Source organism: Pygoscelis adeliae, unplaced genomic scaffold (genome assembly GCF_000699105.1).
Source record: "Pygoscelis adeliae isolate BGI_AS28 unplaced genomic scaffold, ASM69910v1 Scaffold34, whole genome shotgun sequence".
NCBI lineage: Eukaryota > Metazoa > Chordata > Aves > Sphenisciformes > Spheniscidae > Pygoscelis > Pygoscelis adeliae.
Window position 1 is genome coordinate 4,725,455 of NW_008824658.1, and position 22,620 is coordinate 4,748,074.

The 22,620-nt window shown below is 47.4% G+C and overlaps 1 protein-coding gene across 1 annotated transcript; it reads left to right on the forward strand.

The window, feature by feature from the left end:
- The first annotated feature begins 6 nt into the window (after positions 1-6).
- Positions 7-9,454, forward strand: CXCL14 (chemokine (C-X-C motif) ligand 14). The gene is made up of 4 exons (XM_009322701.1): positions 7-199; positions 1,068-1,173; positions 5,916-6,026; positions 8,280-9,454. Exons 1-4 carry the CDS (start codon positions 136-138, stop codon positions 8,293-8,295), a joined length of 297 nt encoding a protein of 98 aa, XP_009320976.1. The 5' UTR covers positions 7-135; the 3' UTR covers positions 8,296-9,454.
- Positions 9,455-22,620: the final 13,166 nt, after the last annotated feature.

Consider the following 22,620-nt stretch of genomic DNA (forward strand, 5'->3'; position numbering starts at 1 on the left):
CCGCCGGGAGCCACTCTTCGCTGCCCTCTCCCTGGCGACATCCAGCCCCGGGGACGGGGGGATCTGGGGGACGAACCCGAAGCGAGAAAACACATTAAAACCCCCGGCGCCTCTTTAGGTACCTGCTGTCTCACCATGAAGCTCCTGACAGCAGCTTTGCTTCTGCTGTTCATCGCTATGTGCTTAGCCAGCGCAGAAGGTAAGTCGGTTTATTCTGCTTATTCCCCTGTAAACCTCTTTCCCGGGGGGTTGCTTTTCCGGTAATTTTTATTTGCCTGTTGCTAGCCTTGACTTGGATTGAGCTGTCCCCCTGCATGTTGGGAAAAGTGATGTAGTGTATCTGTGGGGTAAGGTAGCTGCGAGTTTTTTAAAGGTGGTAAAATACATGCAAAGTTGTGTCTTCGTCGCAAGCCGGATAGCCCCAACTCACGGTGTGGGAGGTCATGCCGTGTTCTCTGTTATTCGGGGATGTAGCTCAAATATCTCCTTCGAAACTGAGGGTGGTTTTCACAGGGAAAATAGAGCAGAGCTGGATTTGATGTGGTAGCACAAATTCCCCCGAGTGTGCCCGTGTGCCTTGTCTGCTGTGCGCAAAAACTAAAAAACACTCAGCTTTTGTCTGGCTGCGAAGGCACCACAGCGTCCGTGCGAGGAGAAATGACTGAAAGTCCTACAAAGTCCAAGAGAGACGGGAGTAAATGAGAAAGTAGCTGAGATGTGCGTTTGCTTGCTCAGTTTAACGCAAGTTCTGACTCACATTTCCTTTTGTTAAACACAATTACATTTAATCACAGCAGGTGCACTTTAAAAAGCTCTCATATTTACTAAACCTCAGAACATACATAGTGCTCCAAAACTTTTTTCCCAGAGAGTCATCTACCTTTTCCTGGGATATAGCAATGAAAATATTACTCTTTTTAAGCTCAACAGCATTACAAAATTCAGTTTTCCCCACCGAGGCTTGAAAGACCGAGCTGAAGTTTGTGTGCGCACATAGGCTGGCAGGGAAGGGACATTTGGTATGCAGGAGGCTTTGCAGGCACATGAGAAAATGCTTTCTCTTGTAGGCGTAAAGTGCAAATGTTCAAGAAAAGGTCCTAAAATAAGATTCTCTAATGTACGGAAGCTGGAAATAAAACCGAGGTACCCGTTTTGTGTGGAAGAGATGATTATGTAAGTTTTCCTTCATTTATTGCTTTCTGTTTCCCTGTATTGCTTTACCTTATACTGCAAGTTCCTTCTTTGTTCTTTGTTTTTCTCATGCCCTGGCACGCTAATTTCTGGGAATAGGCATTTGCTGTAGCAGATGCAACAAAATGTGTAATTCTGACCAAAAACCCAGCTACCATTTTTTGACATAATTTTTTCACTCAAAGAAATATTTACAGAACAGGTAGCGGTAAAAGGATAATCATTAGTTCAAATGAAGACAGGGACAAATCCTGCTCCAAACTGCCTGATGTAAAATCCAGAACTATTTACTCAAGTTTTTTGGGGTGTGCAGAGTAAGGACACGAGCAGTTTGGTCCATGGTGGTTTCTGCAAGGAAGAGTTATCCCAACCAGAGTCAGATTTTCGCCTGCGTTGTACCAGAGCCATCCCCTTGCATTCAATGGGATTACCTAGCACGTAAGAAAACGCTTTCCTCCCCGTCTCACTGCAAGCCGTGACCAACGCTGCTGTGAAATCTCAAAGCGATGTAGTGACTAACCGAACCGAGGCAGGTACGGGGGTTTTTGACATCTCCGATGACTGGCTCAAAAGGAGGGGTTTTTTTTAGATTTTAAATATGGGTGGTTTGTGGGTTTTTTCTGTCCTGTTTTGCATATCTTAAGATCCTCCAACAAAACGTCATCCAACCAGCACGTGGGGCTGGATAACGACCAGAAGGGCAGATTAGCCGAGAAGACTGCACCGAGCCCCTCTGCCACCTAAGAGGGGGGGAAAAGGGTCCCAAGAGCAGCTACACGCCCGGAACGCCAAGGACTGATTTACTCCAGCGTTTGTGCTCCCTCACTGAACGTTTGCCATTCGCTTAATCTTAGAAAGGTGCTTTAACAGCAGGATCTGAGTCCTGTCCTGCCGAGCCGCGTACCACCTCCGGCACTCTGTAATGCCCACGGGGCCAAATCCTGCCCATCTGACTGGCACAAACAAGGAGACACCACGGGAGCCTGATCCTGCCCATGCACAAACGGCTCGCCAGACTTGGTGGAGGGCATATGGAGGAGGAACGGAGAGCCAAGCTTCCTTAGGCTTCCTCCAGATTTACACCAGCATCACTGTGAGCAATGCTTAGCTCAGGGAACACCAGACCCACCTCTTTGAAGCCCAAATCAGCTGATGGAGACCTGAACAGAAAAACGCTTGCAGAGCATCACTGCCTGAATCAGTTCCTTGCAGCTTCACTTTGTTTGCTTTGACATTTCAATAGCAAAAGGATGGCGGAGAGAGGCACTAACTCTTCGCATCCCACTCCTGGCATTTGCCCGAAAGCAACTGATTGCCGGGAGGTATAAAATAAATCTCATTAATGCAACATTTCACTTTCAATCAGAAAGCCGGGAAAGCTGGAACGCTGTGCACGAGCGGGTTGCTTTCCCAGCTGGATAGCTATGCAGATGCCGAGCAATGCTATTCAAGACCGGAGGGTTGCCCTGTGCTTGCAGCGGCTGTGGGGACAGAGCTGTCTCATCGCTCTCCCGTTGCTGCTGCTGCCCGCGGGGCAGGCAGGGCTAACCCGCTGCCGTCGCTGCCTTCCCAGCTACCCTAACGCAGTCTGAAGTCACCATTGAAAGCAAACTGAAATTAATATTCAGAGAACCAATTGATCCAGGAGTCTCCAGACGAGGCACAGAAGAGCTAAATTCCTGCAACTGAGTTTTTGTTGCTGCGGTGATCATCTAAAATGAGTTGTCGAAGCTGGGTCCCCTCCTGACCTCCTCAAAAGCTCTCGTATCTTTTCATATGGGAGAAATATGATATAAATGATGTTTGGCAGAGAAGAAGTAGGTACGATGGGTGCAGTTTAGGAAAGAATTTGTCTTTGGCCATAACCCCCCCAGCAGAGCTGTGGTACAGGATAAGAGGGAGCTAAACTGAGTCCTCAGTTTATTCAAAACCTATCAAGATTCACGGTACATCTAGCAGTAATTGTGTGTGTATCTGTCTCCCAGAATGAGGAAAAGCAGCAGAAAATAGGAGGGAGGTTTAACTCTTTCTGTCTGAAAGGATTCAACCCCCCTCCACATATTGCCCCATCCCAAAGAGGGGGGACGTGTCAGGATGAGAACAGCTGAGCCAGAGATGGGAAAGGGGCACCACTGGGAGCCTTCCTCCAGGGGCAGCCGAGGTGGATGGCAGTCCCTGCACCGGCTCAGGTGAAGGGACCAGAGCCAGGACCCTGCTGGCCCCAGGGACAGGCTGTTTGTAGGCAGCGGTGCAGCCCCACCATCCCTGCAGATGAGATGCGTGGGGGCACGAGGCACTGGGGGTCACAGACTGACCCAGGGGCGCTTGTCCCAGCCCTGGAGGCATGGATGTACTAGGAGGTTTTTGGCACAGGGACCCTCACACAGCCTGGATGAAGGCTGCAGCCACCAAGCCCTGGGCAGCTAAGGGACAGCTCAGCACACACCCCTGGGGTGAGCTCATGTCCTAAATGCCAGGAGAGGGATCTCACTGGAGGTGTAAGTTCTGGTGCTTCAGTCCTTTCTCCATCCCTCTCCACCTCTTCTTGCAGCCCATCCAGACAACTCCTCACTCAGGGTGTTGGCTCCCACAGCGCCTCTTCTTAGGCACGTCCCCTTACGTCTGCCAGACCAGTGTCCCCAAGAGCAGGGCCAGGTCAGCTCAGGGTGCCCAAAAACGCTACCGCCCAGCCCTGTGCCCACAGTATCAGGGACTGTGGGGGAACCACAGAGGACCACGGGGCTGCTTTGGGAACGTCTCCTCTGCTGTCCAGCCTCCACCGTCAAAGCAGAAAACCTATATGTGATGTCAAAGCAACACATCTCAGCCTGAGAAAAGCTCTGGTTGTTCACCTGAGAAGCAAACCGTGCACCTCCTCCTCCTTAGACTGCAGGCTCTAGTAAATCCAGAGTTGTCCTCCTTCACTCATGGTGCAAACTGAGGGCTTGCTGCTTTTCAGAGGTGCTCCTGCTCTGCTCCTCCTGCGATTCAGCTTGTACGGCTCTTTCTGGAAATACTCTCTATGGTCTGTCAGAAAAGAAATCCAAGCCAAGGTCTGGCATCAGCCAGTGCAGACGACACAGCCGAGAAGGTGGCTGCTGGATGGAGAAACTTTGTGCCGACCTCAAGTCCCTTAAAACTTGCATGCCTTGTGCCTCTGGTGAAGGTTTGGTTTCACTCCCATTCAAAGCTACAGGAAAATGTCCCTTCTCACGGACAGAGGGATTGGCTGAGAATGCCCTTGGAGCAGAGACAATCCATAGGTTTTAGCAGTAACCCTTCCCTTTCCGATGTCTGCAGCCACAGAGGCTCTTGGAGGCCTTCCACCGCTTTCCCATGCGTTGGGGAAAGGGCCACATCCTCCCAGAAAACAACCCAAAAGTTACACCTTGTCTTTTTATGACTTTAGCTCACACCTGATGGAGGTGGAGCAGAGAAGGGGAGCAGGGAAGGTTAGTAGGATGGAAAAACAAACTATTTGAACACCTTGTACAACATTGAAATGGGAAACGTGGCGAGACCCTTAGCTGAGCTCATGCAGGCAACACGCAGCGTTTCACTTCCAGTCAGGCATGTCCCCTCTGCGCTGGGCGGGTGAGCTGGGAAAGTTTGCAAGGCACTTTTTCTTGTGTTAGAAGATAAACAGCTCCTTTCTGAACCAAACCATAAAAGAAGTCCATCAGTATGCACGGATATTTCTGGTTTTCTGCCATCGTTTTACTCATGTCTCTAGCAGTGTTTAAATAATTCCATTATAGGATTTTAGTTAAACTGAAAACCATGTTTCCCTGTTATGGATGGTATTTCCAGAAAATGAATAATTTCCAAAAAATTGTGTTGTTGTTTTTTTCTTTTTAAATCACAAAATTAATAACAAAACCAGAAAACTGCTTGATTTTGAGCCCTGAGAAGCGATAGCAGTCTTGATGTTTCTGAAAAGCCATCCTCTCGGGAAGCAGTTCCAGGTCTCTCGTGTCACCTGGGTTGTGGCAGACCAACCAGCAATGGCTTCACTAAGCTCTCCAGGAGGAAGCCTGAAATAACGGGAAGACCTTTGCCATGTTTTGCCTCCCAGCACGCCTTGTCCTGACAATAAGGGGACACCAAGCTGCTGCTGCCGGCAAGGAGAGAAGGATCAGCCTGTGATCAGAAGAGGCTGAAGCCCCCAGGACTGCCTGCCTGGGGCTCAGAGCTAGTCCGTTGGGCACACAGGCACCCTGCCACGTGCAAGTATTTAAGATATTGCTGACTAAAAAAAAAAAAAATTTAAAAGGGGGGGAAAGAAAAAAAAAATCAATGAACCAGGTCTGACCTTTTCTCTTGGCTGCAGCATTGTTGAGTGTAAGGGAACCATCTCCTCGTGCAAAGACCTTGCGGTTTCCTGAATGAACCCTAATTAAATTAGCTATTAAGCTCAAAAGAAAATATCTAACAGACAGGCAGAGCAAACCCCCTGATTAAAAACAGTGGGTAAGTCTTCATCTGGTACAACCTAGTATAACTCTGTGGACAATGTTGCACTGCACTGATTGATAACAGCTGAAGATCTGCGCCAATATTATTACAATAAACTCAAATATCTGCCATAAAACACAAAGCATGAACACCCTCCCACTGCCCGGCTGGGTGAGAGCCCCCTGACCGATTTTGGCATTTACCTTGAGTGGGAGCAGAGGACCGGCATTTCCCCTGACTCCCGTAACCTGTGCTCGCTTGCCTTGCAGCGTGACCCTGTGGACGCGGGTGAGAGGGGAGCAGCAGCACTGCTTAAACCCCAAACGCCAAAACACAGTGAGACTGCTGAAGTGGTACAGAGTATGGAAAGAGAAAGGCAGGTAAGTACGAATTCGCTCAACGGGTGAGGGAGAAAGCCTTGGTGGCAATTTGGGCAATCGGCAGCGTTCATAGAGAAGCCAGGAAAATGCACACGCTGCAAATGCTCTATCCAGCACAGAGGATGTATTTCATTACCAAAATTACAGATATAAATGGATGTTCTTGATGTTGTTTCTTTCCTGCCATATGCAGTCCTCGCTTCTATTTTAGGAATAGGCTGTTCCAACTATAAATAGTGATTATTTTCTGTTAAACTATTCATCAGCTGATGTTCTCAGTTATTTACATACACTCACCTTCCTTCTATGGGTAAAAAGCCAAGATGAAAAGCTAAATTACTTTCACACGGTCACAAGGAAAGCAGTCAGCAGAGCTGGAAAGAGAGTGCCTTGTCACACACTTTAATCACACCACCTCAAAATTGTCAATATCTGATGATGCAGGTATTTGCCAATTTTGACTAGCATATCATTCCCAGAAAAACAGTAACTTGCTGGTAAGAATCTCTGCCACCTTCTCCCTTGCAAAGAGATTTTTTTTTTTTTTTTGCAAGCCATCAGTCATAGATAGAGAGCGAGAAACGCGAATTCCTGATGGTTGGTGGTCAGTGGTGATGTCTCTATCTGTAATTAAAGGGAGCTGCCCAACTCCTACCACCTCTCCAGCCATGGCCAAGAAAGAGCCTCCGCACGCGGTACAGTCCCACCAAACCCTGATCCTCTTCAACTGATGGGAAATTTGCTCCTCAAAATTGAGCTCAAACGAGGCCAGCGAGCAGCAAGCCCCATCTCTCAGGAGGTCCAAGGGTGCCAGTGAGCTCCGGCACAGCCACGCGGTGCCCGGTGGCACAGGCAATGCCACAGCACTGCGAGCGGTGGTGGGTGCTGAGCCCCTTGGCCGGCTCCCCTGAGTCCCTGCCAGCTCCCTGCGGCTGCTCCACAAACAGAGCACGTGGGGAAGCCCTGGCTGTTGCATAACCACGTATTTACACTCTTCCCCTCTTTTTCTTTTTTTCTTTTTATGAGGCCGTCACTAAGATGACGAAGGATGCTCAGCCCCAGGCTTGTGCATTCAGGAAACGTGCAGGGTTCTCCCGAGCGGACCGAGAGGAGGGGTGCCCCGTGCAAGGCTGTGAGGGCCGGGGTCCGTGTGCTGAAGACTAGCTCCTGTCTGCAGATAACAGTGCTGCTCGCAGTCTCCTCCATAGCCCAAAATAAGGGTCAGCTCAAGGCTTCCCCACAGTCCAGCCAGGGGGTGGGGACTGTCCCTGCTGCTAGGGAGAGGAGGAGGGATGGCGAGCCCAGCATCCCCAACGGCTTTGGCTGCCCGCCTGGGGCGTGCAGAAAGGATGCAGCACAACCCTCAGCGTTTCACCTTGCTTTGCCTTGGCCAGCGCTGGCATCACCGTGCTGCCACATGCCACCCCTGCATCGCACCCAGCAGGTCCCCGCCACTGCTAACCAGGCAAGCAGGGCAGCCGAGCCGAACTGCAGCTGAAGAAGCATCAAGTGATTATTTCAGACATAAAGAGCCTGATTTAAACCAAGTCCTCATAATAAATAAACAATTTCTCAGTGCCTTCAGTGCCAGCTGTACCAAACCCACTGAATTGCTCCCCAGGAAGAGCCAGGGAATTTAAACATAAATGGAATTTACATTTAATTATAGTCCAAACGTGAATCTCTTCCTCAAAACAGCATTGTCCCTAGTTTTCCCCATGCCATGGAAGACCGCTTTCATGCATGCTCCCCAAAGAGCCAAGGATTTTTCAGCAAACAAGCTTGTCAGGTTGTCTTCTCAGGATGTAAACTAGAAAAATAATACTGCCTATAATACTATTCCAAACATAACAGATACTGTGAATTCATTATCTATGTACAGCTCGTGAAATACTTCAACATTTGTATACGAGATAGGGATTTTCCAGTGGTTAAAGTGCATTAGCAGATGTGGATTTCTTCATCTTACGTATCCTGATAATCGTGGCAGAGCGTGTTACTCCCCGCATGCCTGCAAGATGCGGCGGTGTCAAAGTACAGCCCTCCTCCCAGATGCTTTAGGGATAGCAACCTTGTGACTGCCGAAGTCAATAACTTACTTTCCAATTTACTTAAGCAAAGGCTAAAAATCTGGCTTCTGGTTTTTTGTTGTTTGGGGGGGGTTATTGTTATTAATTTTTATTATTATCATTTAGAAGGCAGTTTTTTCATTCATAGTTTAAACATCTTGCTCTCGGCTTTCCTTCTGTTTAGGGTTTATGAAGAATAAGAGGAAGCGGCATGAGGAATGGAGCAGACTCCCTTGGCTGGCGTAGGACTGGGCTCTGCAGAAGATTATTTCTCTCTCACAGACATAAGACACAAATTCTATATTATTATAAAGCACTTTTTACCAAGGGTCAGTTTTTACATTTTATAGCCATGTGCAAAAGGCTTCCAGATTTCACAAGCATCCGTTGCACTTCAGATTTCATCCCCGCCTGCTCTGTACTGAGATTGGGAAAACTCATGCTTTTCATTTTAAAGAGGTTGGGGTTTGGGTTTGGTTTTGTTTGGGTTTTTTTAATTGTTATTCATTCATACTTCACTATGATTGCAATCGAGCTTTATAAGCTCATTAGACAAACAGTAATGTTTGTAAAGGTGTTATACAGCCGTGTCCCCCACCCTTCCGCAGTGGGAAAGCTTCGGCGCTGTGGTTGTTTGTCATGTTTGCAGGCTCCAGCATAGTCAGGCAAAGCGGGGACCAAAGACGAGTTTGCTGGGGAAGATGCCACTGAAATGCGTGGCTGTAACTGCAGAAGTGAGGTCCCTCAGCACATCGTCAAATGAGTATGAACATCACTTGTGTACCTCTTCTTTAATGGACTTGAGGGCTTGCTGCAAGGTGAAGCGAACCGTATCTCCCATTTAACGTTTCATGCTTTAGAAAGCATTTCTAGGTCATTTTTATTACTAAGAAAATGTTTTGGGTTTGGTTTTTTTTTTTTTTCCACCTGAAGTTCTTACTGAAAGTTTGTGGCTTCAGTACTGAGACATTTTAAGCTTCAAGACTATTGTGTATGATTTCCTAGATTTGTAGCAACAACAACAAAAAAAGCCTTTAAAAGGTACCTTTTTATGAAAAATATGATAGGGCAAACATAAATACCTATATACGTTTTAGTCACAATACAACATATTCATTATTTTGAATGTAATACTTCAATGTTAAGCAGTGCATTCGTCTTTTTAAAATAACAAAACTACCTTTTCATTTGTAAATACACTATAGGAAGTCTCCGTATATTATCTTTCTGTATAATGTACTGTACTGCTAAATTATCATGCTATTTAAATGTTTGAAGTATTTAGAAGGTTGCATGCAGATTTCATATTTCTTTCTAAGACAAATGAAAAAAAGTAATAAAAAAGTATATTTGAAAAAAGCTGACAATTGCTCTTGAATTTCCTTAAGCCATCAGGGAACTCCAGCCACTTCTAATGACTTTTTTTGGTGGATGAATTGGTTTGGGGAAAAACACTGAATCAGAGAAGCTGATTTAGAGATATGACATCTTGATGACACTGGAATTAGAAAACATTATTCCAGTCCAATTTACTTCCCTTTCTCATTTTAGGATTTGGACTTTGCCCAAACACTGAGGAATCTTGTTACATAAAGAAGGGCTATGCCATGCGCCTACAGCCACTAGTCCAGTGTTATGTTAAATAAGTGTTTTTATATGGATCCAGAGTGGTTGATTCACAAGTAAAATGCAGTGATTTAGAAAAGATCTCGATTAGATTAGGGAAGGTTGTACAATGAAAGTCAGGCAACAAGAACCTGTGAGCCACCCCCTCCTCTTTCTGTGCGGTTTCTGCCCTCGCCCAAAGGGAGAGACTTTGCACCCAACAAGGCTCCTGCACCACTCCCAGCTAAAAAGGAAAGCAACAGATAGGAACCGTAAAGCCAGCAGGAGTTTAAATGTATTAAAACCTCCCGGTGTTCCCCAAACACCACCACTCTCCTTCCTGGCTGCTCCCCGCCGTGCAAAGGCGGCTTTGCACGGGGCTGCTGCAGAGATCGGCACGACTCCTGTGACAGTGATCTTATACTATATATAATCAAGAGAACGCCTGGCCTCAGCTCAAGGGTTTCCTCCAGTTCAGACAGAAAAAAAAAAAAAAAAAAAATATATATATATATATGCACACACACACACACACGCAGTATATACTTATTTACTGTGATAATACCCTGGCAGAGCTGAAGAAGAAAGAGCTGTTACATTTCGAAGTCTTTTCCTATTCTGCACAAGGATGGAGCTATGAGCTTCAGATGCCTATTAGTAAAAAGCTTGAGAAAGATCCCAGAGTATTTAAGAAATTACACCCTCTGGGGATATCGACCACAAGGCGCTGCTTCAGGCTGAGCATCGGAACCCGATCTCCGGGCAAGCTGCCCCTCTCCTTTCTTGAGTCACATTTTAACAAAATTAGTAGTTTTTCCTTGAGGACACTTGATTTCAACACGCCGACAGACTTCAAGAAAAGGTTTATGCTTATTTAGCAACTACTGGGCAATGTATTTCCTGGAAAAGTATTTACACGGTTGCACAAGATGTGGTTAACGCTCCATTGGGAATGCTGCGCACAGCTCCAGTTGCCCAAACACAGTACTCGGTGACTCACACCTTGCAGGGTATAGCCTGTACAAATGACTCTTAACTCTGGGTTCGCCAGCCAGACCAAAACCACCAGCAAAAACTGGGCACAGAGGAAACCAATTGTTTTTTGGGTTTTTGTTTTCACTTGCTAGAATGGGAGACTAAAGAAAAAGAACTGTTTGGTTCAATACATGTGTTTCCTTTAACCTGAAATCTGTGCTTCAAACAAAACAACTCTTGGAAACATGAACTGAAACCATGAAGAGAAAAAAAAAGTGACTCTGAGCTGGTTTTCCCAAGGCTGTTAAACCACATCTCCAGGCACGTTTATTAAGTTCCCAGAAAGAGGAGGATCATCCCTTGCCATCCCTGATACTGCAGCTGTAAAGGGAAATACTGCGTCAGAAGGTAACTGCCACACACAAAACATCAACCACTTTCCTTCAGACTGAAACATCTTTGCTAAAACATTTAAATATGTATACATAGGTACCTCCTCCACCTAGATTTGGCAGCAAACTTCAGGTTTGCTTTTGTTTTCCCCAGCAGATTGCAGGCTGCAAAGCCACAGGAGACTATACAGTCCAACCTCCCTAATATACAGACCATACATTTGTGCTCTGAGATTGAAAAATTAAGCCGCTGAAGTATGGTCTGAGCACGCACCAGCCAGCCCCAACTGCTCACCAGTTACCAATTTTCCTTCCTAAGGGCTTGAACAGTTGCAGGGTAAGCCAAAGCCCTGCTTCATCCTGGGGTGCGGGAGCAGCACAAGCAGACCCCGCAGCTCCTTTACTCAAGCATCGATGCTACATAGCAAGGATGTAAACCCTTCGCAGAGCCTCCAACGAGGGCAGTAGGCAACTGCTTTCCCCCCATCCAGCCTGCAAAGCTGCTCCCCGGCACGCTGCAGCCAGGAGCGCGCAGAGAGAGAGCACCAAGCCCTGCCCAGGGGACCCCCACACTCACCCCCATCCCTCCCTGGGGCATTGGGTATCCACAGGCTGCACCCGTTCAGAAACAGCGCTATCAGATTTTATTTTAATAAAAGCACGAGGGTGAACCAAGCAGCTGCAGCGAAAGGACACAATAGCGGGGAGACCTGCCTTGCCTTTTCAGTGAGAGCGCTACATGGGATTAGTAACGTTACACAGATCCTTTCACCACTTGCCTTTCACTTGTTCATATATGGTCTAGGTCAGCAATGGCCAAAAAGTTTATTAAGAAGCGATAGCTGCTTGGTGGTCTGTGAGAGACGGCGCGGTGCTCTCGGCAGGTCCAGCTGCCTGCTGTGCCCCAGCTCCCCCCAGGCTCCCTAAATCAAGGCACGAGGCCATGTCAGATTGCTACATACATGGGGACCTTTCCTGACCACATCCATGCGGTGGGAGAGCTGACCCCACGCTAACGAGGTTTCATCAGGGCTGTGGGAGCAAACGTGGGGCTCAACGGTAAAGTCATCAGAGGGGCCTGGGGGTTTGCACTGGTCACCCCCGAGCCCTGGGTGGGAAGTTGAAGGCAACGTTACAGCAACACAAACGCTCTCTGAGCTAATTAAACATCAGAGTTGGGTCCCTCCTGGACCCACATTTGTGGAGGACAGGAACAAACACGAGTAAGAAGCCGCTGCCCCCAGGACTCACCATCCTGCTGAGATCCACAGCCCTTGTACCTGTCCAAGGGCAAAGGGCCTCCCATGCAACCTGACACGACTTAACAGACCTCACTTATTCAGAGTTGTGCAGCACCTTTGGAAAAAGGCAAGCTGGTTTTGGCTGTTGGATGAGTTTGGTCTTTGGACCCAGAAGGTTGGGCAACCCATCTTGAAAGCCCTGGCCACACTGACTTCGTGCTAGGGCAGCTCTCAGCTTTGGCACTCTGTGGATCTTCCATGCACAGCACTTGTGCTGGGATTTCTTGTTCAGTTTGTTCCCTTCAACGGGTTGGGGTATGTGCGGTCACAAATGGAAATACTGGTATTTTTGAGATCGCCATTTGCGGCTCTCACTGACTCTGTGTTTGCTCTATCAGAAGCCCTCCGCGTCTGTTATTCATTGATTTCCCTCTGATCCTAAACCACAAAGAGCCGAGTGCTTCCTGGAAGGTGCTAGGTTTGCCTTGAAAGGCTGCACCCCGTGAGCCCCCAGATATCCTCGTAACCAGACATCCTCGTAACCAGCACGTGTTTCTGGCAAAGTACCCCAAAGCAGATTTCTTATAATTCCTTTACCTGACATAACCCACCCCCGAATAGCAACTGGGATCGCCATTGCCTGAGGAACAGCAGCTGCAGCTGCGTTTGCAGGCACAGAGCTCCAGATGCTTACAGTGATTTTTGGTGCTTGTAGGTATCAATACACACCTCACAGAAATCTGAATTGTTTGCTGAATTCTGCGCATCCAGGCAACTTGGAAAATCCCACAACACTGTTAGTTGTGCTTTCTGACACGATGTACCTCTGGAAAGACTGGCCCTCCATCTCTACGGACCGCCCCTGCAAAGGTATTTAGGCTGCCATTTCATAGAGAGAAAGCTAAAAACCTGGACAAAATTGGGCCACCATTTGGTCATCATATCTCATGCGAAACTGAGATAGAGTCATCATCCTTTTTACCCTCCAAGGTTGCCTCCTTGGACCATCACCTCTACTAATCAGTGGCCCTGCCCAGGCAGCAATGCAGTAACAGTCCCCGATTCATACTAGAGGTATTAAATACCCAGCACAGATCGATAAACTGGGGTTTGGGTACTTTCCAAAGCATCCTTATTCCTATTAGCCAGCACTACATGGGACAAAGCGGTGTGAGATCAAAGGGATGTTTGGGAGGCCTCAGCACCCCGGGGTTCAGCCCCGTTCCTTGCTCTCATCAGCCCCGCAGCACTTTGGTGTCCAGTGGCTCTTGGGCCGTGGCCAGCAGATCCCAGCCTGGATGGCTGCTCTGGAGGAAAGGTGGGGGAAAGCAGGGCTGAAAGGACATCTAGTGGCAACCAAAAAACTTCTCAGACAGCCTGGGGACACCTCTACGGCCATCTACATTATATATCAGCTTGGAGCCTGCTCATTGCACTGCTCAATGCCCTTCCCCAGCTCTGCAAGAAAAGCTTCAACAGTTGCATTTCCTTACCCGGGTATGGGAAACCCCCCAAACCAAAGAAAAATGCAGCTGTATTTTGGGAAACCTGCTCAGAGGTTTACACAGTTGTATTAGTCCATTAACGTGGAACATGCACGCTAAGGGCAAAGAGGACACCTGGCTGCCACCGTGTCTACAGGAGCCAGAAATAGTGTGGCCAGCAGGAGCAGGGAAGTGATCGTGCCCCTGTACTCGGCACTGGTGAGGCCGCACCTCTTCTATGATTCTATGTCCATCACACCTGCACGGGAAACTGGATGGCAGCACAACTCTGGGAAGATTCATTCCCAAACCACCTGCCCAAAACCCTTACAAACGTCAGGAGTTCCTGCTCAACACACCTAGCCATGTGGCTTTCTTGCCCAGTGGTTCTCCCTCCTGCCACCAGCTCGTCAGACAGGACCATCTGACTTCCCAGCAGCAAAAACCACACGTGCACGCTATCACCTTCAATACCTGAAGAGGAGAGCTTGCTCCCTCTTGCTGGGTATGAGCACAACTTCATCCAACCATCAAAACAAAGCCAAGACCCCTGCAAGAAATGCTTTGTAGAGATGCAACATGCACAAGCATTTATTTCCTGAACACTGAGTGACAGGTTGTATTGTCTAGTCCTTTTGCCAACCTCTGAAGTGCTCAAATCCTTTCAGATTTTTCTCTTATCTTTTGCTTGTGTCTATTATCAGCTCTTTGGGCAGAGACCGCTCTGACGACACACATGGAAGGCATCCAGCGCAACAGGAGCTACTCTGCTGCGAGCGGGCACGCAGGACCTGGGAGGGAGGAATGACATGACATGAAGTGACAGGGAAGCAGGCGGCCAAGGCCTGGGAAAATCACCACGCCTGTGTTTTTGTTTTTCTTCCTGCACAACAAAAGAGGTTAGTGAATTCCTCTTGGACGGGTTTCAGAACCTTCCCCAAGAAAAAGAAAAAAAAAAAAAAATCCTGCTGGTGTTCGCTTAAGGCTGATAATTACAGGAATAATTATGATTTATTCCCATCATAAATCTTGGAGCAAGAAAAGGGTTTTGAGGTTTGCAAGATTTGCTGGATAACAGAAGCAAAACACAGCTCTAATTGCCCTTCTTTGTTGTGTTTAATTAAGGATTCTGAAGCAACTGATCTCTGTGTCTTTTCATGGTTAGAAACCTGCAAGGAAAAGAAAATCTTTCTGCAGAGCCACCAATTGAAGCTTTGTTGGGTTACTAGGCACTAAGTGTACTACATCTGAACACTCAGGACTCCCAGAAAAAGAAGCTTATTAAAGGAAAAGAAATGCTACAACCGGCTTTTTTCCCCCCCCCCTCTTACAGTAGGCTTTGGCAATTTTGAGCTCACTTCTAATCCCAGAAGAAATGTCTTTTGTCTTTATCCCTCAGCATTTTTGCCTCATTACTGCCCATTCCATTGTGTTGCATAAAAATACTTCTCCATTTCTATTACCTTCATAATTGCACCATTTACATTTTTCTTTGGGGTTTACTTCAGCTTCCTCTCTAAGTCTAGAAGACATCGCTTCTGCAAACACATTAGGAAAAACAAACCAGCCCAGAGCTCCTCAGCTCCCTCCTTGGACCAGTAATTCCCCATCAAGCGCCACTCCTCCCCAGCAAGAACCAGTTTTCCAAGTGCTACCTCTCAAATTCAAACTGTAAGTGACTGGCAGGGTGTTCCCTCTCCATTTTTATGGGACAGCTAAAACAGTTCTACCAGGGAAATCCAGTTCCTCATTACAGTAATCAGCGTCAAATCATCACGCCTGGCTCTGAGCAATGCCACCAGCCCACAAGCTACCACAGCCATTACGCTCCACTCAGGCTGCCCGGGCTCTGCGAAGCTGTGGGATAAAAGAGCAGGAAATCCTTGGGACCACTTGTGAAACTGAAGGCGCCTGGGATGGTCTTTTTGTAGAAAACAATTGCACTTGATAAGCGCAGTACACCTTAGGCTGAGAGCAGGACCACCACACGCCACATCCCCAAAGGGAGCACCTGCAAGGAAGCAGAGAAGGCTTGGTGTCGCCCAGAAGGTAAAATCCAAACACTTCAACTGTACAGAGCAACATAGCGGATAAGGATGCCTGGAAATGCTGATCTACAAAGGGAAAACGAAAATGTCAAATATAGCTTTAAAAGAAAAAAAAGACTACTTGGGTTTGTCACGCCTGGGAAATGTTCTTTTACGATCAGGAGAAAAGGATGGAGAAGGACAAAACCAGCACAGCGCACAGAAGCGAAAACCCAACGTCAGCAGCATCACCGATTAGAGCAACCTTAGCTGATCTCAGGTGCTTGGCTTAGACCATAGAGCAAGCACATCACGGTCCCAGCCCCAAACCCCTCGCTGGTCCTTAGTGGCATGGCCACGTGTACCAAGAAGGGCCGTCACTTGGGGGTTCAATTGCTTTTACCATAAAAGCTGGTGACAGAAGTTGGAAAGCAGCGAGCTCTGAAATCTGGAGTTGAAACACAAATTGAAAGATGTTGTTTTCTGTGGGAAAACCAATCTCCTTCCTGTTTTCCTAGAGTTTCCGCTCTACGCCATCTGTGTCACGATAATCCAAATAGTTGACTGAATGCCAGTTGCTCTGTTTTAAGGGTAATTACAGCGTGCTGTAACCTGCAGGAGAGGACCACTGGGTACACAGCTCCAGCGACTGTACAGGGATCTCCAGATCTGCAGTAACTCACTACTCACACATATACACATACGTATTTATATACACACAAATATAACATGGAATTGATAATACTCCTTTTCTTCACCCACCTGTGACCATAACTTTTTTGGATAACACACTCTTTGTAGCAAGTCCCATTCCCTTTTCTACACATAGCGACAAGAATGTTAAATTTGACTAAAGCTTGCAGTGGAGAATAATAAAGGAGATCAAATAGAAATAAAAACTAGCCATAAAGCAAAGACTGATGGTAAAACAATCAATTTTTCACGTTCTGAAAAGCCTCAGGGGATTTTTCCCCACTTACTTGAAGCAGGTACCCGGGTTTTACAGCAGAGCCTCCGCGCAGGGCTGTCCATCCCGGCTCTTGCCGGGGCGGGGGGGGCAGAGCTGGCTCCGAGCTGCAGCTTGGTAAAGGTTGACACCTTGTGGCTATTTCCATCACTTACAAGTCAGGAAAGGAGTTTTTTTTCTCTTTTTCTGGCGAAGGCTGTGGGTGGAGTTCATAGATGAAGAGCTAAATTCCCAGCACCTGGCATGTAATGTGTGGGGTGGAGGTCTGGGGTCATTAACAGGTTAATGAAGATAAATAACACCAAACACTGAAAACTATAAAAAACAAAGTCATACCCTATTTGTTTCTGGGGTGGAGGGAAGGGAAAAAAAAAGATTCTTTGGGATAGGAGCCATCTGTACATACATAAGGCCCACAAGACAAGTAATAAAAAAGCAATCTTGTGAGTGATGTGTCTCTGCAGTTTTGCAGCCCCATCGGATCCCCTCCTCTGTTTGCACAGTGGGGTAAGAGGCTCGGAGCCCTGCCTAACTACGACAGCTGCTTTGGAGAAGTGTAGCTGCACCGACTCCAGAGAAATTCTCTCTAATTCCTACCAGAGTAAACGGAAACAGGCTCAAGACCTGCAGTGCGTTAAACCTGAGGGGAAAGAAAAAACAATACTTTGGGGTTTATCCAAGAGGATTAAAAACAAGGGACATTTATAGTCTGAAGAAGAAGCACATTCACTTAATAATTAGCAATTGCACTTATTTTGCTATTTATCTGTGAACACAGAATTTATTGTCATAAATTGGTCATGCTTAAATTGGAAAAGAAAGCAGCATCCCCGCAGCAGAGGCGCAGCAGAAAAACATCAGCCAAACCTGTCTCTCCTCATTAGCCAAGTATTTGTTTCAGAGGAGCTCATTACTGTGGAAGTGTATACAGCCCCAAGGAAAAAAACCAACAACTCACCTAGGACCACATCAACTTTCCCTTAATCATGCTGTTCCACTGTCTTTCTAATTCCCTGACTGCTAGACCTAGTACTTTGTATTTATTTAGCATTTTACACCTTCAAGCTGTTCTAAAATACGTATTAGCAGACCTAAAACTTAAAGCTACCCTAGCAGAAAAACGTTTGGTAATTACAAGGGCTAATACATACCTTGAAAAGTATTCTTGCCACCTAAATGTGGGTCAGGCTTACCTGCATACCCCGATCCTCCGCAGTCCCGCTCCAGGCATGAGGCACAGCACCCGCTGTATCTTCCTGCAGAATTTTCCCTTCTCTCTCTGCCCAGTTCAGCTGTACCATTAGGTACTGGTCCCAGCAAACCCAGCACTTTGGACCCGTATGCTGCCTGGGAGTTTTCAAGGGCTGTTGCACCTGTAGTTTATCACTATGCTTTTATTTTTCTTTGTATACCCGGAGACATTATCGTAAAGAGATAGTGAGAGCGGTGATCCTTGGCTGTCAGTGTGATGGAGAGCAAGACTGAGTCCCTCACCTTCACTGTAGCTGCTTGCACTAACAGGGGGATGATTCAGGCTAGAATTTAAGACGTTCATACCTGTGTTTTTGTCCCTGAAGAACGGGAACTTTAAAAGATATATTGCACATATAATACTAAGGTAATGAACTGCAAAGCAGCCCAGTTAAATGGATAGCCAGAGGCCGTTTAAGTCAGTGCAAAGTACTCCTTTAAATTCCAGAAAGCAGAGCAGATCTGCAAGTTATTTATCATTTGCTTTCGGCTAATTTTAATGAAATTTGTTTGAAAAACAGTAGGACATCCTTCAAAAAGCTGAGTTGGTGCAGAAAAAAAATAAGAGGGTTACTTCAAAAAGAGTCGGGGTGCCATCTCAGTGTGTTTTCACTGAAGCATCTTAATCCAGCAGCCACCAGATGCTTCATTTTGACATTTTCTAAAAATCATATTCTGTTTAAGCCAAACTAAATCTCTTCCTCCTTCCGCCCTGCCCAGAGCCCAGTTTTACTGTTTGGCCTCTGAACTGCACAGTCCATTTCGACCCAGCTTTCCGCTGCCCAGCCAGCCCTGCCCGCCTCCCCGGGCCCGACACCGGCTCATCGAAACTCAGCACCCACCGCGTCTAAAACAGCCCCGAACCACCAACCCTCAGCCAGGGAAAGCTCTTTGTATCACTTTTCCTCACTCAGAAATCTTCACAATTGTACTCAAGGTCACGTAACAGTTTTACTGAGATTTTTTTTTTTAACTAATACAGTAAAAGCAATAAAATGACAGCATAAGCCCAAAGGAAAGCACAGGGGTTCTGTGTCACTAGAGCAGGTTTTGCTTTGCTAAATAAACCCCATTCACAGGAGCTTTTCCGGAGCCCAGGGAGATGTGAACCCTCCGCTCCGCACGGCCGACTTTGCAGCACTGCGCCTTGGGGTGTCACCCTCGGCCCTCTCATGGCCAGGGCAGCGGGATCTGCACCCCAAAGGTTGCATCCCTGGGGATCAGGGTGCAGGGGCTCTGCCCGGCACGGCCCAGGGCCGGTGGCCAGGGCTGTCTCCTCGCCTTTTCCACCTGCCCCGCTCCTCCTGGGCACTGGGGCTCCCACACGCGCTGGCAGGTCCCTGCCCAGCTCTCACATCTCTTTTGGGGTGAATTCACCTGCCTTTTTTTTTTTTTAATTGAGGGGATGTCAGCTTCTTCCTCACTGATATAATCTTTTGTTATAGGTGGCCTCTATTTATATGTAAAATGTCCAGCCTCCTTTGATGTGAAAAGCATCTGGATGGTTTCATACCGATGTCCCTTTACAGAGGGCCAAAACAAAAAATACAGGCTAACCTTTCCTACCTGCAAGGAAAGCCTGCAGGTGGATGCATTTCAAAACAACTCTCTGCTTAAAAACATGTGAAGCATCTCATTTTTCTTTTATGTATGTGTACTCTAATTGACAAGGCAAGGCAGTGACTGAGGTGTGATAGGAAATTTTCATCAGGACCCCCTGGGAACAGCGGTACCCCAGCCTTCCTCTCCCGTTTTGTGTGCAGATGTACATCTAGCCATACATAGGTATGCAAAAGTCATTATCATCACTGTCATGAACAATTTGTCTTGGCCTTAGCCATGGCCAGAGCCAGGTATTGCAAAAACACTACAAGCAGACCAGTATATGACCCCAAATACGACAGCTACAGGTATTTCCAAGTATCTCTGGATGCTGTCACCGCAGTTCTTACGACGGATTAGACATCTTTGGTACAGCAGTAAAGCTTTGCGCAGGAGCTGCGTCTGCGCACATCCGTCCACATGTGTTCACATGTGCATGTGTGTGACTGCGTGTGTGTGCTCACACGTGAGTATGCGTGGGCGCGTGGGTCCGTGGCTGCGCGCACATGTAGGCGGATGCGTGTGTGGGCACGCATAGGTGTACACACGTTCACACGCGTGTTTGTGCGTGCATGTCGGTGGGGGGGTTGCTCCCCAGCCTTGCCCTTCCGCCCTAAACCCCAGGGAAGGAAACACGCCATTCTCTTGCGGGTGCAACCCTTGTACGTACAATGCCAGGGAAGGGATTATACCAGGGATTAACATTTTAAACTCCCCTACCAGACCTACTGACTCAAAGATCCTCAGGCCAGTAATCGTATTACTGTCTCTGGGATTACTGCGTTCCTGGGTTCAAACCTGAATTTCAGGAGAAGTCAGTGGGAGCTGCCCCCCAACCCCTGTGCACCCCAAACTCCCCGGGCTGGGGGCAGGAGCAGCTGCATTTGGGTTTTTCTCCTTTTCTTTAGCCATTCTCTCCGTTTCCCCTGCCGCGGCCGGGAGAAGGGTCCACGAGCGCTTTTCTTGTCGCCTGCCTCCTCCTAATTCCCAGTAATTTATCCCGCATTAAAACTCCCTTAAGGAAGAATGGCCCAGGACCCAACACCTGCTATGCAAATGGCAGCAAATCCCCCAGGCCCCCGCGGCGGGGCGGTGGGGACCCGCGGGCTGCCGGTGGTCCCGGAGCATCCTCCCCCGGCTGCAAGACTCCATCCCCAGAGCCGGGGGGGACCCCGAGAGCCCCCCCCCCCAAGAGCTCAGGCTCAATTTCATCCCACTGTTATGGTGCTTCAATTCTTTCAGGATATCTTTATTGCAGTTAAAAGAAAATAAAAATAAAAGCCACTCCTGAGCAGAATTATTTATATGGAAGGTATAAAAGAAAACCTGAGCATCTCAGCATGTAGTTAAGCTTCCTGCTTTGCACGTTGTTGGAGGGATTTCATCCGCATGGCAGTCAATGAATTTCGTCCCTTTCTCTTAGGATAAGTGTCCTAGCTTCAATTAACAAAATACAAATCAACAAAAGAGGGGGAATTGTGGGCGGGAGAAGGTGGAGGGGGGAAAAAAAGAGAAGAAAAACCTCTCGCACAATAAGGTGGGGGAAAAAAGGGGCTCGTTTCTCGGAGGTGACATCCTAATCTCATTTTTCCCAGTTAATGTGCTAGCTGGGAGGCTGGGGAAGGGCCAGGCGGGGAGCATGCCCTGGCAGTGTGACCACACCGGGAGGGTTTGGCCCTTTTCCTTGGATAACTCGGATTAGGGTTGTTGAAACTTCAGGCAGCCGGTGGCATCCCCGGGCACCTGCGCCCCGCACCGGGTCCAGCCCAGCTCCCCGGGGGTACCCGGTGCCGAAACGGGGGGAGATGGCACCGCTGCGCCGGGGACCCGCACGAGGACCCTGCGTAAACCCCTCCATCTCCACGCTTTCTTCCCGTGGCCCTTTACCATGATCATATATTTCCCAGCCCTGAGCGCTTGACTGACATTTGGGCTATTATTCGGGGAGATAGATTGTTTGGCCTGAAGATGCATTGTTTGGGCTCCTCATAAAAGAAACAAGTTAAATGCCGCAGCTACCACACACAAAAATCACTCCTTCTGGCCATAAAACCAGTGGGACAAGGAAGTGGTTGTAGGAGTCAAACATAATTGATGCTCAGAAAGATGTTATAAATAATCTGCACTGAGTCCTCTCCCATGTGCCTCAAAACCACAGAAAGTGGCGCTTTTTTTTTTTTTCCTCTTTATCTCCCCTTGAATTCAGGAGCATAATACACCGTGAGCACCAATAATTGATGTATGTTATAATTCTTCATTACCCTATCAGTAGTCTGGGAAAATTGGAAGAAAAGAAAATGCCAGAAAGTTATGGTAAAACTTAAGATGCGACAGAAGTAGCTTTCTTTGCTCATGCTGTGAGTGTTTGAATAAGAAGAATGTCCCTGCACTGTAACAAGCTAAAAGAATGAGGAAGACAAAGGATTTCACGAAAAAGGTTTAGATAGAAGACAAGGCAAGTGAAACTGAAAGGAAGGGAAAAAAACCATTTACAATGGAACAATGCGTGTACTAATCGCTTTGATATATTATACAAACCCAAAGACCCAAAACATTGTGTAATTATTTATAAATGACTTCTCCACTCCTGTGTATAATACCGAAGAAAGAATAAAACTGCAGGCTACTCTCTAAACTATTTCTAAATAGACCTAGCTCAAAAGGAAGCAGAAGTGTTTGAAAAAAAATAATTAATGGTTGATTTTATGGTTGTCTCATTAAAACATTTTAATTACAACAAACAAAATACATTTGTGCTTGCAGGGAACAATCGTTTACCTACTCGCCCCCCCTTCCAAAAAGAAGGAAAATGTTACATCACGCATTTAAAACCTGAAAATAAAACATTCCCACTATTTCTGCGGAGCCCCCGGGAGCGGTTGAGCCCCGTCCGCGGCTCCCAAGCGCTTGTGCGGGATTTCAGAGCAGATTTGGTTCCTCCAGGCCAGGAACCCCGCCGGCACTCAGCGACCCTCCCTGCG

Bases quoted from the DNA above. Each gene is read 5' to 3' on its own strand.
- CXCL14 (XM_009322701.1), top strand. From the start codon at position 136: ATGAAGCTCCTGACAGCAGCTTTGCTTCTGCTGTTCATCGCTATGTGC. The intron at 200-1,067 runs GTAAGTCGGTTT...TTTCTCTTGTAG, and splicing joins GTGCTTAGCCAGCGCAGAAG to GCGTAAAGTGCAAATGTTCA. The intron at 1,174-5,915 runs GTAAGTTTTCCT...CTTGCCTTGCAG, and splicing joins TGTGTGGAAGAGATGATTAT to CGTGACCCTGTGGACGCGGG.